The 19,017-nt window shown below is 42.7% G+C and overlaps 1 protein-coding gene across 2 annotated transcripts in view; it reads left to right on the forward strand.

The window, feature by feature from the left end:
- The window catches only part of dgkzb (diacylglycerol kinase, zeta b), a 49,953-nt gene that overhangs the window by 16,584 nt on the left and 14,352 nt on the right, over positions 1 to 19,017 (forward strand). Inside the window, exons 2-13 of one of the 2 annotated variants that reach the window (XM_083666735.1) lie at positions 12,160 to 13,178; positions 14,540 to 14,648; positions 14,873 to 14,968; positions 15,155 to 15,232; positions 15,342 to 15,398; positions 15,508 to 15,576; positions 15,731 to 15,802; positions 15,965 to 16,081; positions 16,285 to 16,356; positions 17,884 to 17,985; positions 18,120 to 18,202; positions 18,493 to 18,553. In XM_083666735.1, the coding sequence (XP_083522861.1) occupies positions 12,166 to 13,178; positions 14,540 to 14,648; positions 14,873 to 14,968; positions 15,155 to 15,232; positions 15,342 to 15,398; positions 15,508 to 15,576; positions 15,731 to 15,802; positions 15,965 to 16,081; positions 16,285 to 16,356; positions 17,884 to 17,985; positions 18,120 to 18,202; positions 18,493 to 18,553 (1,929 nt within the window). In that variant the 5' untranslated portion in view covers positions 12,160 to 12,165. The remainder of the gene's footprint in view (positions 1 to 12,159; positions 13,179 to 14,539; positions 14,649 to 14,872; positions 14,969 to 15,154; positions 15,233 to 15,341; positions 15,399 to 15,507; positions 15,577 to 15,730; positions 15,803 to 15,964; positions 16,082 to 16,284; positions 16,357 to 17,883; positions 17,986 to 18,119; positions 18,203 to 18,492; positions 18,554 to 19,017) is intronic. The other variant, XM_083666734.1, reaches the window with a different exon arrangement.

Genomic DNA, 19,017 nt, shown 5'->3' on the forward strand with positions numbered 1-19,017 from the left:
GACTTAATGTACAGTATATTAAGCTTTCAACATCATATCCTAGATAGGTTCAGGCTGTCGTGAATTAAAAGATAACAAGTGCATATTCAAATTTAATCAAGCAGTTGCATTAATCTCGCAGCGATCTCCTGTGGCTCTCTAAATATAGCGGGCTTTAATGGATTGGCGGAGCAATTAATTAAAAACGGTCATTTTTAGGACCTTCTGGGAGCCCCTTTGCTACAGAGAAGGGAATTCAATCTGTCAATCTTCTGTGTGCTGAGGGTTGGGCTCCCAGTCAGGAGGAGGGCCCCACAGCTCCCTTACCCTCTTAAACCAGTTCAGAAATAAACCAAAAGGAAAACCATAAAACAAAAACCCTTGATAGCAGTTTGACAAACTATACAACTCTATGCACAATGACTACTCCTAACAACTCCCATTTAAAAATAATAATATTTACTTTAAGAACTGCAGATTCAAAGTTCGGTAACAGAATTACCCTAAAATCTCCCTGTTTTTTTTTTTTATATAACCACATTTCCTTAGAACTCTTTTAAATATCTACTCCAAATTAAGATAAAAAACATGTGACATAAAACTATACCCCCCCCTCCCCCCCCCCCATATACATGTCCTGCTGCACCCCCTCACGAAATATACTTCCTACGTCCCTGCAGAAGCCAAACCATTTCTGCAAAACGAAATATGTTTCAGTTGACCGGGGTCTATAATTGAACATTATTGAGGTTTGACGTCTAAACACCTTTTTTTAAAGACTTTTTCTGGTAGATGTTTTCTTCAACGTTTGACCAGACCCTTTGACCAGAGCACTATTCTTATGATGGAAGATGGTTGAGATGCATTTCTATTTCCAAAGCTAGTATGAAAAGAGTAGTAACTTTAACAACTCCTCAAGACTAGCTCTTGTTTCCTCTCTTGATTAGATGGACAGGATGCGTGTGATGTACTGTAATGAGTTATTCTACAGTTATGATCTTTGTAGATACATTGTTGTGGGAGCATCAGTATTGCAGAGATTAGTGTTGTGGAATTTGTGGACATTGTTTTTTTGCATTCATGGATTATATCATTAAAAAAACTTGAGTAACACATACTGAAGCCTATAAATGTAGTCAAAACTGCAGGATGATTTTGAGTAGAGTTAAAGTATTAGGTATACTTTTTCCACCAGTAGGGCTGTGGTTGTATAAACAAAGATACTGCATAAACATTGCTATGACAGGTTTGATTGGATCCAGCCCCCAGTCAGTAAGACCAAAGATGTATCCAGTCATTACTACAGTATTTGACCTTTGAAACCAATACACAATTGTATGTTTCGAGAACCGTTTTCTACTACAGTACCTCACCCACCAACTTCTCCTCACAAATCTACCTTGGCTACAAGCAAAGAGTGATTGCTCTTACAACATGCTCAGCCATGTTCAGGACAATTCAAACATGTCAGGCCTATATAACTGATGTGGCAAAAGCAATGCTGTGAACATAACATGCCTCACAGCCAAGGGAGATGATGGGTGGGAATGAGAAGGACCCAAACTTGTAGAAAATGACTACTTCAATTTATTGCAGGAGCAGGATTGCAGGAAATATGGCTTACGCTGGTTCAGTCTTGTCCGTAGCAGAAAACATTCAGCATACAAAAAAACAAAGTCCAAAGCTCAGTCCCTCTCAACAGGGTTCTAACTGCAGCTAAGACTTGATGTGAACACCAGGGACTAACCCTTACCAGCTGTAAACAGAGTCCACTCTCTCCTTACAGGTTTACAGTCCTAAAGAGAGTCTACCAGTACAGCAATAGCAACTGCCTATATACACGACACAGACTAACACTCTGCTACAACGCTAAGATTACAAATGGTGACCCGAAACAGGGAATGCAAGAGAGCTTCGGGTTACAGTATGTACCCCAAGTTCTCTGAAAGGGATGGAGGGAGACATCTCGCTATGAGATATGCACCCCTGCGTACCCTATTCACTGAAACCCTATTCAATCATGTCTGGAACAGGCCGGGAGCATGGCTTTGCATGGCTGACCCTGCCCCAGCCCGGCCTATGAAGTCCACTGCAAGTCACACCCATTTAATTCTGCAAACCACCTCATCAGAAGCCCGTAAAAGAGAGGCAATCTGGTGAGATGTCTCCCTCATCTCCTTCAGAGAACTGTCGTTATCCACCATAACCCAAAGTTATCTTTCAGTCGACTCGGCTCGACAAGCTGCACCTCTCGCAGGCTAACTCGCCCAAGGCCGTGCGTCAAAAAGCCGTGCTATCTCCACTCGTGAGGTCTCCCTGGCCAATGTGGGGCAATCAGGAGAAAAGAGAGGCCGCCTATCCTCACTCTGTTCAGAGTGGGAGAAATGAGGCAGACAGGAAGGAATGGTTACTGGTGAGCCAATGTGTCCACGCCCAGAGCACCATTGCCATCCTTTATTGCAACAGCTAGGTAGCTAGTTCTATTGGAACACTGCAGACGGGCTGGCGAATAAGCAAGTGAAGAGTGGGGTGGCAAAGTGCCATGCAAAGTGCTCCCGGCCTGTACTAGGCATGATTGAATAGGGTTTCAAGCGAATGGGGCATTGGGGCAGGGGTGCATATCCCACAGTGAGATGTTGAACTGAGTCGACTGAAAGAGAACTTCTATACTCTAATTTGTAACTCCATCCATAATTACTGACCAATGAAATACATCAATTAATGGACCCTGCTGTCGACCATCTAACATGACATGATTTAAGTGGAATAAATGTTTGTTAAAAATGTTTATGATATGAAATTCTTTAAAATACGTTATATTAGAACTATGTTACTGCTACAGTGCTACTCAAGGAGACTAAGGACATGATGAGCTGTGCACTAGGAGTAATTATCTAACACACCACCACACCTATCTTAAACCTGAGTAATTAACCTGGGAGCAATCATTAAGAACATGCTCACCTAAAATGGTGGATACATATCAATGGCAATTAACGTGTACTTATTCAATCCCCATAAAGGTAATCCAAACATTTGTAGATTCTCGTAATATTAAAGAATACTTTTTAAAATCGTGATTAGGCCAGGCTTTGGCTGCCTTGTCACACAGAGATTATAAATCATCTGGATTCATGTTCCTTCAGAAACTGAAAATGTGTATCTATCTTGACATTGACATCTATCTTGACAACAAAAAAATGTGCATTGGCGACTCAATAACAGAAGCCTAGTAACATAATGCTTATGGGGCACCTGCATAATATTGATTTGATTAAACTTCAAATTAAGCAGCCTCTTTAGTTTTTGAATAGGTTATAGGCCTATAGCGTAGCTGTATTGTAGCATGTTTGTCTGTGTCAGAATAGTGTGTTACTTACTGTTTTTATTGTAGGTTAGACAGTTATCGTTGGGTATAAAAGTAATGCAGCCTGACAGGAACCCCTGTGATTTGGTCTTAATAGCTGTCCCCCTCACAGCTGCAGGTGAATGGCATAGTTTGTTTATCACACTCGCTAATCAGATCAACACATGAAGATGGGACATATCATTAATTGTCATCATGTATATGTTTGGAGGAAATGAGTTGAAAACTTCCTTGTATATAAGAGTCCACACTTTTATTATTCCGCTGTCAGGCCACTCGCCTTTAAGACCTGAAGGGATTTGTTCTGGAAAGGAGATCATAGAACTGAATATTTATTGACCCGCTAATGTTGAGGTAAAGTGAAACCTGATTGGAGTGTTAGAACTGCTGTGTGTGCGTGTGCGCGTGAACAAGAGGGTGATCCCTTTGTGTTATAACGTGGTTCCTGAACAAGACATGCATTTACATTTTAGACATTTAGCAGACGGCTTTATCGAAAGCGACCTGCTGACCTGGGCACAGATCATTTGCTTTTATTTTAGTGTCATGCAAATGTGTGATGGGAACATTACATGGAGAGCAGGACAGTCAGGAATTGGGCCAAGAAGCTTCATCTTTAGTTCCCTGGTCCTCACTGCTCACCAAAAGCTCTGCAGTTTGTCAAAACAAACCATGCTTAGTCCAAATCACCTCTGCCCAATGAATCATCATAGGCCATACTTTTTTGGAAAGAACAGCCTACACCCTAGGAAGCGATGACTAATAGCCAAGTCAATTGTGTTGCATGGAATGTTGACATTTAACTGAGAAACGTCTGTCTGGACTGGTGACCTCCAGACAACACTTGACCGGCTTTGTTTCTTCTCATGGATACTTAAACACTTATCATCTTCCTGACAGGTAAATGTAACTCTTAAATGCTTTGGTCACACCTTACATTAAAGGTATAGTTTACCCCAATTATGAAATGACTTATTTGTGTCCTTACCCTGAAAGCAGTTTTAGGGTACATTTGACTTCTATTGGTTTTAGATTTGAAAATGCAAATATGTATGCAAACCCATTAGCGAAGTTCAAATCCAAACAGTAGATTAAACTCTCTCCTTGAACGATTTGTGTTATACAGAATAAGGAGTCAATATACAATGCAATTGTCTAATTGCTATGTCGTAACATGTTAATACAATGCTGCTCGTTATTACAGTAATTACAGAATAATTACCCAGGTATAGGAGTTAAGCTTTACCACTACTTCAGTTATACTTTTCTTGCACAGTATTTTCAACCTCTTCTTAGCCCTGACATCAGACCTCCAGAACACCTCAACCACCATAGTGCCACAGCTTCTCCCGATTGAAACCCAACAACTGAAATAACCTTATCTACCAGTTGGCGGTGGGTCGGTGCTGGTGATGTGGCACCTGTGGGGTGGTTTGATGTCTGTGCCCAGTCACTGAGCTGGCGTAATCTGATAATGCCATCCAGCGCTCTGCCACCTGGGCTCCTGTGTGACAGCAGAGTCACTGTGTGTGTGTGTGTGTGGGGCCAGCTGGCCACTTTCTACCTCATGGTGCTTAAACACAGCGCTCCTTGCGCTTATGTCAATGCACAGGACAGAGTGTGTGTGGTGTAGTGCTGAAAGAGGAACTTGGCTAACACACCGCCCCTGTTTTTGACACTGACTAGGCAAGACGCAGGGTTGTGTCATCACTTCTTCTTGCATCTATGATTGCAGACAGACTCAAAGACAGACTGAAAGACTTACAAAAACTGTGTGGTTGTCACACCATGCACAAACACAGTTTGATGTGTCTAATGGTGTTTGAAGATAAATGATTCCGGCCGGCCTGTCTGTCCCTTGGGGTAGACCCGTTATGGATGAGGTAAAGTGAAACCTGATTGGAGTGTTAGAACCGCTATCACTGTGTGTGTGTGTGTGTGTGTGTGTGTGTGTGTGTGTGTCACTCTGGTGACGCAGTCAGGACCCAGGGATTACACGGACCCATTTCCTGGGCTATCTTTGTCAGCGCTCTGTCCTGTTTCTATTTATAGATGGGGGGTCATTGTTACAGAGGAAGGCACAGGAGCCTGGTTAGGTGACTGGGGAGCAGGGTCGGTGCAGGAGGGCAGCTCTCCTGTGTCATGTAAGGGGAATGAGGAGAGTCACTGTGGGGGGAGAGAGTTGTAGAGGCAAAGGTTAGAACTGAAAAGCAATGGAGCAAGGAGGGATGGGTAGAGAAGCTGAAGTACAAAGAGAGTGGAGGGAGGAGGGACCGGGAAAAGGAGGTATTCAGGAGATCGTGAGTGTATGGGTCTAAAAATAGAAAAGAGGAAGTAGGGCCCACATACCTATTTACACATCTCTTCCATAACGCTGCCACATGTCAGATACTTGATACATTTACACAACGCAACATGCTTACAGAAGTCCAGTTTTCTACTGTACATTTGAACTGAGAAGTGAAGGATCTTTGGGTACATTTATAACCCACTAGATGGTAGCATTGCTACATCAAAACAACTTACTTGCTTGAACAGGCATAGTGTAATTTTCCGTTTTACGATGAAAAGTTGACTCTTGTAAAAGCAAAGATATTCATATGAATTTACAATGAAGAAATGCATTTAGACAATATTTGATTTAGATATTTCCCCCCTTTTTTCTACATGTATCCTGTATCCACATTCAAGTAAGGCATTTGTATGGCAGCTTCAGCCAACCCACTGAATCAAATTGACCAGATAAGGATTAAATGACATGACTTGTCGGACATAAGTAAGGATCCTAATTGGTTTTCCTTGTTCTATCCCATCAACCAATCAGAGTTACCTGGCTGTAGGAAGTTTTAGGGTCTTTCAACAGGATGAGTGTGTGCTTACTGTTGAGGACCCGCTGAAAGAACCAGGCTAAATCATTTATTACCCCCTTCTATTTTGTAAAGCCGGTTGTACAGAAACCCTATATCTCACTCTCTCTCTCTGTGTGGCCATGTTTTGTTTTCTATGGTGAAATCTAAGGAGATAGGAGTGGACCGCAGATGTCGTCGCATTTAAACTGGAACTGGATTCTTGCATTAGTTAAGGAGAACCGAATACCTAGGAATTAAGAATTAACGTCCATCTTGAGGACAGACGGAAATTAGGCGAGAGTCTGGCTATTCACTCATCAAAACATCACCTCTGAACTTGTTGGTAGCTTAAATGCTCCAGCGGTATCCAACTCCTTGGCTTGAGAGCTTTTGAGTGTTGAGGAAGTTGTTCCAGCCAAGCACACCCAGTAGCCCTGCAGGACTAGAGTTGGAGACCCTTTACTCTACACCGTAGCTAGCTGCAGATTTAGGGAAATGGTGAATAGGTGCTAGTCATTTGAAAGTGACCTAAGGAAAGGGAGGAACGACTTAATTTAACAGTGACTCTTAATTAAACCCCCTGCTTTTGACTTGGAGGGTCTGGTTACCATTCTCCTCACTCCATGGTAACGGCAAAGGCAACCAACAGCATGCTTTTCTTCTCAAAGACCTAGTAATTAGATACATTTGGAAATTATACCTTTCTGTTCCGTTAATTTGGCTGGAACAATGGTAGCAGAGCTGCAGTGGGTGATAACTTAATGAAGTACTCTATTTGTAATTGCATGCTGTGAAAAATTATATGATTCTGTTGCAACACACCAAGTCATATTTTTTGCCGAATTAAAATTCAAACTCTTTCCTGATTTTAACTGATCCATAATGCAACAGCATGAGAGCCTTGAAGTGGTAATGAAATGCATTATAGGAGTGTTGGAGTGGTGCTACAAGGCCTTTTCTATCTATAAAAGGGCCTTAGTGAAGTGAACCAACACAAAAGAGTGTACAGAATCAACATTCAGCTGTTCTCAGTTCAGTAACAAATGAAGCCAGTTTATATACAGATATATTCACAACTGTTTTCAGCTCAGTAATGGAGCCGGTTTATTATATACGGTTATATCCACACAGTTCAGTAACAATTACAGATAGTTTATATAGTGTATATCTGTATGAACTGAAAATAGTAGATAAGTGTGATTTATCATGGATAATATCCATGGATACTGTAAATTTGAATGGTGAGACAAGCAGGTGGTGTGCAGTGTGTAGACCTTCTAGACCTCTCTTGGAAAATTGGTAAGAGTACCTCAATTGTGTGTGTGTGTGTGTGTGTGTGTGTGTGTGTGTGTGTGTGTGTGTGCGTGCGTGCGTGTAGCTCACAAGCTTACAGGGTTAGATCATCCGGTTATCTCTCTAAGAGTTATTTTAAAACAGCAGCTTACTGTGCTTCTCTCTCTCTCTCTCTGGCTTTCCCACACTAACAAGCCTTTCACAGGGGGACCAATCGATCACTCTCCCCACCCTCAGATCAGCCCTCCTACTCCATAGGTCTCTCTCTCTCTCTCTCTCTCTTTCTTTTCCTCTCTCTCCTTGCTCTTTCTGTCCAGAGTTTGCACTTGCTGCTTATGCTGTGTCTGCAGGAAGGCTTGAATGATAGAGCTCCCACCTCTCAGGTTGTATACAACTACTTGTTTCAAACAATTGGAATATAAGTAGTGACAGCGTAAAATTGTGTCACTGAATGTTTAGTTGTGTATTAAATGCAGTGGTGAGATTTTTGGTTCCTCCTTAATTTGAACAGTATTTGCTGCATTGACCTAGCTTTTGTTATTACTATTGACTATTCAACATTATTGGTATGGATTTTCCAAAAATAGTAAATTAGCCTAACTGTCAGCATTATGAGTGATGCTCAGTGTATTAACGTATTGTTACCTGTTGTCACCATATTTTGTTCTTTAGGAAGGGAAGTATGTTGTGTAAAAGTTATGTGACTGCTTTTTAAAGCAGTTTGTATCACAGTAAATTACCATGATAAGTCTTAATGGACAGCTGATGGAAACCATATTATATAGTCAGTGGTGTTAAGAAAATACCACTAACATGAACTGCTATTGAGGTTTCAACAAACTCAATGGTTCTCTCCCTAGTTGAGCCCACAGACCACTGCATCAGCCAGGCTAAAAGCAAGACTTATTAGGTTTGCTTAAAATGGTCTACTCCTAGATTTTTAGCATAGTTTTCCTTCCTTCAAAGGAGATAAACCAGATCTAGTCAAACAAACATTTCTGTTAGTGTCCTTATAGTTTTGTAGTAACCTGACCAGTTTATGCATATCAGGGATTTCAAGGAGGAATTTCAGTCTACTTTTGCTCCTCAGACAAAACAAGATGCTGAGTGTTTAGTTGTGTCATTATGCAGGTTAGGAAACGAAATGGCTGACTTTTCTCAGTTCCTGTAGCTGTGTGACTGAGGATGGTAACTCAATGTTCTTTAACACTATTGGCTGTTGGCACTGCAGGTTGTAGGTATAGGTGCCAAATGAAAGTGAGAAAGTTCTAAAAATAGTGAAGTTCTCAGCAGTATCAGGTCAAACAAGCCTGTGCTAATCTCCTGTCGCCATCACCACGTCATTGTGGTGATAATCAGGAGAAGCAGCAGGTTTACCTAGCCTAATTTCCTAGAGTGCTGCCAACGTCACTGTCAGGAGGTCAGCTGTGGTCACCATAAATGTGTATATGTATAACGTATGTGTGTCTCCGGAGACAGGTACCTCTTTGCTGGCCCACTTCCTCTGACAAATATGAGTAAAATAAGTGCAAATAGCACATTAGTGCGATAGTGTACTATTTTGGGTCCCTATCTACTTTGATTCAGTCGCTCTCCCGGCCTGGGACACTGGCGCAGTGCCTAAAATAACCGTTGTCATGGTCCCTTAGGAATGGTTACTCAGTTCATTACTTGCCCTTTGTTGTATCGATACAGGAGACATTAAGATAACATGTTCTCTGACCTTGTCTGTGTGGTTTGATGGTTCACTTGGCAGACACATAATGGTTATAATGAAGTCTGGCTGGGATGGAAGAGGTCCTCGGACATCAATGATGATGGCTTTATAACCTCTCGGCTCAACATCCTTTTCCATGGGTTGTTTTGAATGTGTACAAAAGCTGCCTTTAGTTGCTCCTATACTAACTACATACAGAGAGACTTACTGGCGAGAATCTATTTATATCCCTTGCAATCATGGTGTAGTCCAGACCCTAATTGCTGTTGTCGATGGACATGCCCATGTTTTCCTTCACAGTGGTGGTGACAGCTTGCTGTTCTACCGCTGAGAAGATGGTGTGTGTTTTCCCTTTATTCAGAGGTCCCCTGGTGCTCCATATGATGGCCTAGCACCAAGCAAACCCCCACAGAGGACAACCGCTATGGACTGTTTTGGTTGTTAATAATTCAGGGTCACTTTTCACATTGTTATTCATAGAGAGAATTATCCTGGTCTGCTATTAATGACAGTGACAAAGAGCATTTATCTGAGGAAACTCCTTACATCTTTTTGGAATATTAATTATATTATCATTCAGTTTATTAAGTTATTTGATGGTATTGGTCTACATATTGGTTTACAACACTTTGCATGCATCCCTCTTGCTTTAAAATCTTACCAGGAAATGAAATGCATGTTCAATTGGACTTAAATCTGGAGATTGACTAGGCCACTCGTACACTTTTTGGCCCTGAAAAACTCCCTACTGTAGTTGCTATGGCAGTATGTTTTTGGTCATTGTCTTACTGTATGGTGAAGCGCGACGTATGGTGATATTCTGCTGTTGCCGTCAGCGGTATCAATCAAAACACGTTAGCCAGTTATAGTGGCAGCTATACCATCAAGCTGAAAATCTTGTGTAGAGCCAAAAGAATAAAAAATGCTTCACTGTCCCATTAGTTACGCGGAGCACTGTATGTTTCTCATAGACGGGACACTCAAATATTTTATGAGGTAGCAGATCTAACCTGCCAACCTTGTCTAAGTAAAAGTAAGGCAAATATCATATTTCCCTTTCTCTGCACTCAAGTGACTCTTCTGCTAAGCCATAGTAGTCACTCTGGAGAGTAGTCGATTAGGAAACGCTGACCACCAACCTTTTTTGAAATACAATAGACCCAAATACATATATACACACAATGCCTCTGAGTCTCTTCTTCTGTGTTAATCAACAGTACATTCTACTTCCTGCCTACAGTATTTGTGGCTGATGTATTCCTTTCATGTGTTCTCTCCTCCCACCCGGTGCCCTGGTCTCTCCGAGATCCTGATTACCAGGCCATTCACCCTGGCCGGGCGCAGCGGAAATGGCTTCCTCTCCTGCTTTTCACATTATTCACGGCCCTCTCGTCGTGTCTGTCCTCGCCCGCCCATCTTTGCACTTGTCCTTTGTGCCGAGGAGACATATTTAATGTGTGTACTTGTTCAATGGAGCAAGAGATGAGGTGGATCAAAGTCGCAGCAGCGCAAGAGGTTTAGCATTTGATTTGAATGGAGATGATCGTGGGCGGAGGGCTCGGGATGTGGCACAGATGGACAAGATCCTTCAATACAGATGGTTATCTGTTTATTGCAGTTTGTGAAATTTAATTTCAGTGCTGATGTCCTTTTTAACTTCCAGGTTAATGATTTGAGAATGTAAGAAATCAAAAATAAAATACGAGTAAAAGTACAGTACACAGGTTGTATAGCCTATACACCCATCTCTCATTGAAGTCCATAGACGTGCTGTACGCAATAGACATACAATACAAATCTCTTTTACCTGATCAAAGAAGACTGTCTGAGACAATTTTAAGGTTTTCCTTGTCTGAAGTGTTCAAGCTGATCCTTGGTGAGACTGAGACTGAGACTGAGACTGAGACTGAGACTGAGACTGAGACTGAGACTAAGACTGAGACTGAGACTGAGACTAAGACTAAGGGACGGTAGGGGACTGGTCTATAAACAGCCTCCCTCCATAGAGATCTAGTTGAGGCCAAAGACTAGCCACTTGGTAGTTACCCACCGCTAACCATCACCAGCCACGTGTCATCTGCGGGACTTTTGACTGGCTGACCTTTTCTGACATATTCAAATGCCAGGGACATACAGTTCCAATGGAGCACTCTATAAATGTTTATATTGCGGCACTTACATCGCTGCACAGAGATATGGATGTGTGAGGTACATAAGAATTGGAATGTAGGCTTATTTGTAGGGTACTTTACTGATGGTCTCACTAAGTCAGACTTTCCATTTAAATCAAAAGTGCTGATGGGAGCGACAAGCAGATTCTACTGACAAATAAAGAGGAGTGCTTCAATTTATTTTTTAAATGGATAATTTAATGCACTCCATGTTTTCATTTCGTTCAATGCATGCACATCGATTTGCAAACAATAGGATGGGCAGATGAGGAGGATCATCTCATGCAGGTGGAGCCTACAGCAATTGTTTCAAGGGGTGTGGACTTGCTTACAACTTCCGACAACACTTTTTACTCCCTGCGCCCCCAGAGTCTTAACAGATCAAGAGATGAGATTTTGGGAGAAGTGTATGTTGGTTGGTCCACTAGGGCCTTCACTAGATGCATGATAATAGGAGGCTGGTTTACTGTTGACTTGCGTGACATAACAATGTGTTTGATAGATATTTTTGGTTGAGTCAAGGTTAGCTGTCTGTATTCATATTATGCAAATGAATAACCTCTATTACTTAGTAAAGGTCTGAATCTATTTCAGAACTATGCTAGTAGTTCTCAACTTTGGGTACATGCTTTGTCCAGCTCTCCTGTTAGCACTACTTTTGCGCACAGCATTGTGTCTTGAAATAGCAGTAGGAAGTACCTAATTGTATAACCCAAGCTCATAGACTAATTTCTGCATCAACAGCCACAGAGGAGTATTTAAGAAGGGCAGTCCCTCCCTCAGGTCTTCATGGACACCTTTTTCCGCCGCCACTTTAAGAGGAAGGAGACTGGCTCTAGGGCTGAGGAGAAGGTGGAGTATGGCTATAACCGCCGGCCTAGCGTGGCTGTGCCAACCAGCAAGGCCCGCCGGCGCTCCAGTGTAGGCCTACCCTCCATCGCACTCGCCCAGCGCCGGCGCTCCAGTGTGCAGCTGCAGGGGCTCCTCCCGCTTGCCAGGGGGCGCTGTGCTGGTGGAGGCCGGCTGGCCAGGGCTGCAGGCTACTACGACAAGTCTTCGGGCCACACGCGCCGGCGCTCCAGCACCACTACCCCCAGCATGAACCCACGCTTCGCCGTGCGTCGACGGAAGACGGGCAAGCTGCACACTATCGAAAACCACTTGCTGGGCCCCTCCATGCTGCTGGCCAGCCTGATCCAGATGACTGAGGAGGAGGAGGAGAGTTGGGGCCTGTCAGCTGGGGAGCATCAGGTGGAGGTGAGGGGGGGCAGCAGCAGCAGCAGGGCTCTTTCACGCTCTAACACCCTCCACTCAGAGGGAGACAGCAGCGACTACGACAGCCACCATGACAGCCAATCGGAGAACAGCCAGCTCTCTGAGACGGAGCACCTCGCTGAGGTGGATGTCTCCAACCAGGAGTTCGAAGACACCTCCTGTTGTCTTACCAAGAATTCATCCTCCTCTCCACTGGGGGCTGTGGTCGAGGGCGTTCCGTTGCATTCCCCAACATCGCGGCCCCTCATCCGAGCCCCTCGCTGCCTGCGGAGGAACTCGTCCCGCATGTTGCTAGGCGATGCGGTGCCGTACGGGCTGTACTGCCGCTCCAGCCAGAGAAAACGGCGGCGCATCTCCACCATCTCCAAGGCGGGAAGCCCCTGGCCAGGCAGAGGGCCTCCGCTGCCCAACCGTAGGAGCTCCATCTTCCTCCACCACCCAGCCATCTACAGGGGCCCCGGCTCCCTCAGTCCTGGGCCCGGGGCCTACTACGACCCCAGGCTGGAGACGTGGAGTGGGTTCCTACTGTATGTAGTCCATGACCTCCATCAGGGTCCCATCACTGTAACCGTTCCCCCATCCTGTGGGTTTGTTCTAGCTAGCTGTTCCGTTATGTTGTGCTAGTAGCCACTAATGTATCTCACTGTGCTGAGCTGATTTGTAGAGGAGCATTTGTAAATAGATGGTTTCTCCAAAAGCAATATCTCCATGGATTGACTAATACTAACATGGATATTCTTCAATTATCTAAAAGTATATTTAGGGTTATGGTTCAGTCTGAGGGGATGACTAATAATTCCTACATGTTCCAGAGTTTGCTGACACAAGAAGTAATAACAATTTACTCCTCATAAACCACTGAGACCTAAGATAACTAGTCAGACCAGGTCATGATGTGAGTCATCACGTCCTTGCCACCAGATTGTATCGAGAGTTTTGGCTGCCGTGACATTCTAATTCCCTGGCCCATAGAGACGCCTTCCATGGAGCTGCCTCATTAGCAGCTCTGCTCACAAAGACAAGCTTGTTTGTGCAAAGTGACTCACTGTCACAGCATTGATCTCCCAGTCAGTAGCTCAACACCGCGTTGCTATGCTTGATACCTCGTGGGGATAAAGGTCTCAAAGCCTTTTTTTTTTTTAAATGATGTTGCATTTACATTGTTTTTGGTTGTATATCCGTCATGATGAAAAATGTTATGGTGCAGCAATGTCTAAATCCACACATTTTATAAAAGGTATGAAAAAGGATTTTGATTAACTGTCTTATGCCAACCATAAACAGACGATGGAAGATTAACTGTGTGACAACGTAAGACCCAAACATTGCACGGACATGAAGTAGGATGTGGTAACATCGTCTCATACAAATTATTTCAGGATCCCAATCAGTGTGTCATTGAGGCAATGTCTCATACCAAATGTCAACCAGACATCTAAAAATAAAGTTTGCAAGACATTAACATTATAATGTCCCAGAGATATCAGTTTTAATATTAGTTCCCACTGGTCCACTTAGATGTTGTTCTGATGATGTATTCTTAGAAACGTTGTATTAACATGTGACAAAGGTTACCGTTTGTCACATGTTATTTTTTATTGCGCTGTAGTTGTAAGCAATCACAGAGGCTAACCCTAACTATTATACAATGTCAGTTTGGTATGTTTTGGGCCAGGTTATGATTTCGGTTGGTGTGAACAGAAATGTTGATGTGACAGTTACATCTGGTGTATCTGCCACACACACCACACACACACACACACACACACACACACACTTCTATGTTCAGAAAATTCATCATGACTTGCTGAAATGTCTATGGTCTGATGTCCCTAACCCTAACCTGTATTAGGTAGATTTAAAAACCTTTGTTTCTCTCTTGTTTCAGGAAAGCGATCGCTAAGTCAGGTCTTCAGCACCTGGCAGCCCAACCCAGCGCCTCAGCCCCTGGCAAGACCGAGCCGCTCCGAGAGATACGCAACACTGTGGACTGGAGTGTGAGTGACCTCATGGTTCTTAAGTCCTATTCAAGGCTGGGAACACTGTTTTTACTGAAGGCCTATGCAAAATGTATGTCCTCATACTTACCTCCATGCTTTGAATATAGTCAAAGGATTTGTTATTTTACTTTTATTATGAAATGATTGATAGCTTTTAAGTTGAAGAAGTTAGTGGGGAATAAAGGACTCATTAATAATGACCCCATATTCTCTTCTCACAGGATAATGCCCAGTTTGGGGACCATATCTGGTTTGAGACAAGCGTTTCAGGAGACTTCTGTTACGTTGGAGAACAGTACTGCATCGCAAAGACACTGGTGAGCCATCGCAAGCATAGTGGCAGAACACTGGGTTAGAACACCCTCTATTGGTAGAAAGACAAATCTGCAGGAAATTATGTTTGACTACTGTTCTGGGTGTGATATCTTATACTATCTTTCAATGATGCAAGATCTATGGTGGTCATGTATAAAGCCAGACATCCTCTTTTTGATTTCCCATAGCAAAAATCTGTGGCCAGGAAGAAATGTGCTGCCTGCAAGATATCGGTTCACACAATGTGCATCGAGCAACTAGAAAAGGTTAGTCACTGGGTAAACTTGATAAAGCTGATGAAATACCGATTGGCACAATTATTATTTAAGATTTTGTGTTTTTGTCATTTATAAATGTTTTATTTTCTCTCCATAGATTAATTTCAGATGTAAGCCATCATTTAGGGAGCCAGGATCTAGAAACATTCGAGAGGTCAGTATGTTTTTGCTTCCCACATTCCTCTACACTTCTCTTCAAATGACTGAACTTTCACAAGTCAGAAATGAAAAAAGGTTGACTCACTAAGGTTTGTTTATTTCAGCCCAACGTTGTCCGACACCATTGGGTCCACAGGAGGCGCCAGGCTGGCAAGTGTCGTCAGTGTGGGAAGGTAGTGAGAACCATTCAGGAAATGTTATTGATAAACACACCGAGTCTCTGATACTGTTTTACAGCCTCACTCAAAGGGTGGATTATCTGTACAAACATTCAATGTAAGTTTCTCAAAAGATCAGTGTCTTATTTTCTCTCATTTTCCCCCACAGGGTTTCCAACAGAAGTTCTCATTCCACAGTAAAGAGATTGTTGCCATCAGTTGTTCCTGGTGCAAACAGGCAGTAAGTGCACTACCTACATTTAATTGGCTGGACTGTTAGAGTATGTTGAGTATGGGCTCCTCACCAGAGTATATTTCAGGTCAGAGAATAGAGCGTAACCCTGACTGTGGTCGCCTCTCTGGAAGGGTGTTGTGTTGATTTTGGTATCCCTTCTGTGTTCAGTATCACAACAAGGTGACGTGCTTCATGCTGCAGCAGATCGAGGAGTGCTGTTCCCTGGGAGCTCACGCTTCTGTCATAGTACCGCCCACCTGGATCATACGTGTCCGCAGACCACAGGTACCCGATGAATGACCACCATATCACTTTACTAACACACAAAGCATGGGTTTAGGTGTCTTATAACTAACATCAATATGGTCTCAGATAACTCTGATACTGTCGACACTACACACACACACACAAGTTCACTTGAGTCGGTTGGGCATTTCTTTGCTGACAAAAAGTCTTTATGAGATGTATTCCTTCTTTTTTTTTCTTAGACATCATTAAAATCAAGTAAAAAGAAGAAACGGACATCTTTGAAATGCAAGCCCAGTAAGAAGGGACCAGAGGTAAGAATGTGTACTATACCGTATGTGTATACCGTATGTGTACACCAGTGGCTGCTGGTGCCATTCAAGATTATGCTTATGAGCATGGCCTTATTTCTATTACAGCACATTGGATGACTGTCATTTATATTCCATTCACCCAGCTCAATGTAACACCGATAGGTTTAGGCTATTTAGTACCCACCTGGGCATGATACTCACATTTTCCCACCCTATACCCATCATGAGGTTGCTACAACCTAGCCTACAAATGAAAGTTTATAAAGCAGGTGCACACTCTTGCCTGCATCTAGCTGATCTGATCACCTGCACACCGTTCACTTTTTCATAACAGCCACATACAGCATCACTTTTCTGGTTATATAAATCCTTCTCACATCTACGTGCTCTCCTCCTCCTCTCACATTTTCCCTTCGCCTGGGGACAAACACTTCTCCAAGCTAAATCTTCATACATAACCGCTACAAAGCCTACGTCGTCACCATGTAACTGTAGTTAAGAAACTAGAACTAACGCGCATAACCTATAATTCCAATGTATGTTTACAATCATGGAAAGCAACAAGCAGTTAAGAAGTTACACCGGCGGGCCCCGGTGGCAATAAATTAATAAAACAGAAAGCTTACCTTGATTTGGAGGAGTTGCAATGTTGGATAGCCTTAGCCAGCTAGCTAACATAAAAAGTATTGCTCTCTGTTTGAGTCAGGTTGTTGAGTAGGCTAAATTAGCTCCATTAAGCTAAGTAAGTGAAAGGTGAACTCCCTTGAAATACAATGAAATATAGCTTGCTCTCTCTCTCTTTCTCTCTCTCTTTCTGCTCCTTCTTAATTTTTCAAGAAATTAATTTCTTTAAGACTGTTTAACTTTTGTCTTTCTGTTTGAGTCAATTACTCACCACACTTTGTGCACTAGCAGTGCAAGCTGTAGCTTATGCTTACAGTACTAGATACATTCTCTGATCCTTTGATTGGATGGAGAAGATATTAGTTAACTCTACAAGAGCTCTGATGGGTTGCAGGACGTCCTCCAGAACTTGTAATAATTACTAGGGGGTTAATTAATAGGGGTTGAGAACCGCAAGTCTCCTAGGTTTTGTGTTGAACTCAATGTAGCCAGAGGTGGACTCTGTAGCAATAGTTGTCGTCCAGCTACACCATGGTGCTACCCTAGAGGGTGCTGTTGAGACTACACACAGAAAACACTGTGTTTTAATCAGGTATTTGGTGATGTGAATATATTTAGTACTTGTATCTAAAAAGGATAACTTTTTAAATGGTTCACAATTTTTTATTTTTCTGAAATCACTGAGTAGAATGGTCCTCCCCTTCCTCCTGTGAGGTGCCTCTACTGGTGTACACTGTAAACAATTTTACAGTGTACACCAGTGGAGGCACCTCACAGGATGAAGGGGAGGACCATCCTAAACAGTTTTACAGTACACTAACCCAAATTGTTTGAACAATACGACTTTAAAAGTCATCTTAATGTCAGCTCTTCTACACCAGTCAATATCTGTCTGTTTCTCAGCTCCAGGATGGCCGATGGAAGCCCTTCATTGTGAAACCCGTTCCCTCCCAACTCATGAAACCACTGCTTGTGTTTGTCAACCCAAAGAGTGGAGGAAACCAGGTAGGCCAGCTCATACTCAATGGGAGATTTGCACCAAGGGTTGAGCTACTGTGCATGATTGTTTCTCATTCTGGATAAATTAAAGTCACATGCCTTGTGGCTGCTGCTTACAGTAAATGTCTGGTCTTTTCTAGGGGGCCAAGATAATCCAGTCATTCATGTGGTACCTCAACCCCCGACAGGTGTTTGACCTCAGTCAGGGAGGGCCCAGGGAGGGGTAAGAGATGATGCACTACGTTCACAACCCTCAATGTTTTAATCACGTTTGAGAGAATACTATACTAGCAGCCACATCCCTCTGCTGGCTTGTCTGGGAAGCTAAGCAGGGTATCATTGGCATTATTCTCTCCTCACCTCTCCACAAACAGCCGATGTGTGGTGAGCTTTCTGGCACATAATGGCTACCATTGCATCACCCATTTTTATTTTATTTTATTTTTTATTATTTATAATATAAAGCAGCTGTTGAGTTTTTATTGGTGTGCCTGGCTATGTTTTTTCCTCAAGGTTAGAAATGTATTCCAAAGTGCCCAACCTGCGGATTTTGGCGTGCGGTGGAGATGGAACGGTAAGCACAGTACAGCTAATTTGATTAATTAATACTGGAACTAAGGGGATAAATAAAGTGGTACCGTGTCGTATCGTATCTTAGTCCTTCATCACCTCTTTTCTTTTTTCCAAGTACATTAGCTTTCCAATTGTAATGTCATTAAAGGTGTAATCTGTAATTCAAACAACAACAAAGCGGACTCCCTGCTACTATTTGGGTAAACAGATGAGGGATAGGGCTGGAGAAATGTAACCACTCTCAGTTTCATAGACAGAGCTATGGATGCAAGGACTGACCATCCATGATTTAACAATTATAGTTTTAACCATGATTTCTAGCTATACATTTGCAGTTTACAATTGCATTGTTGACAAACAATAGAGTAAAACAAGCTTATATTTTGTGTTCTGATGGGTAAGACAGTTGAAGCTCAATGAAGCATTTATATTCTTCAAGATTCAATGGCTATATATCATTAATTT

This window comes from Argentina silus, assembly GCF_951799395.1.
Source record: "Argentina silus genome assembly, chromosome: 3".
NCBI lineage: Eukaryota > Metazoa > Chordata > Actinopteri > Argentiniformes > Argentinidae > Argentina > Argentina silus.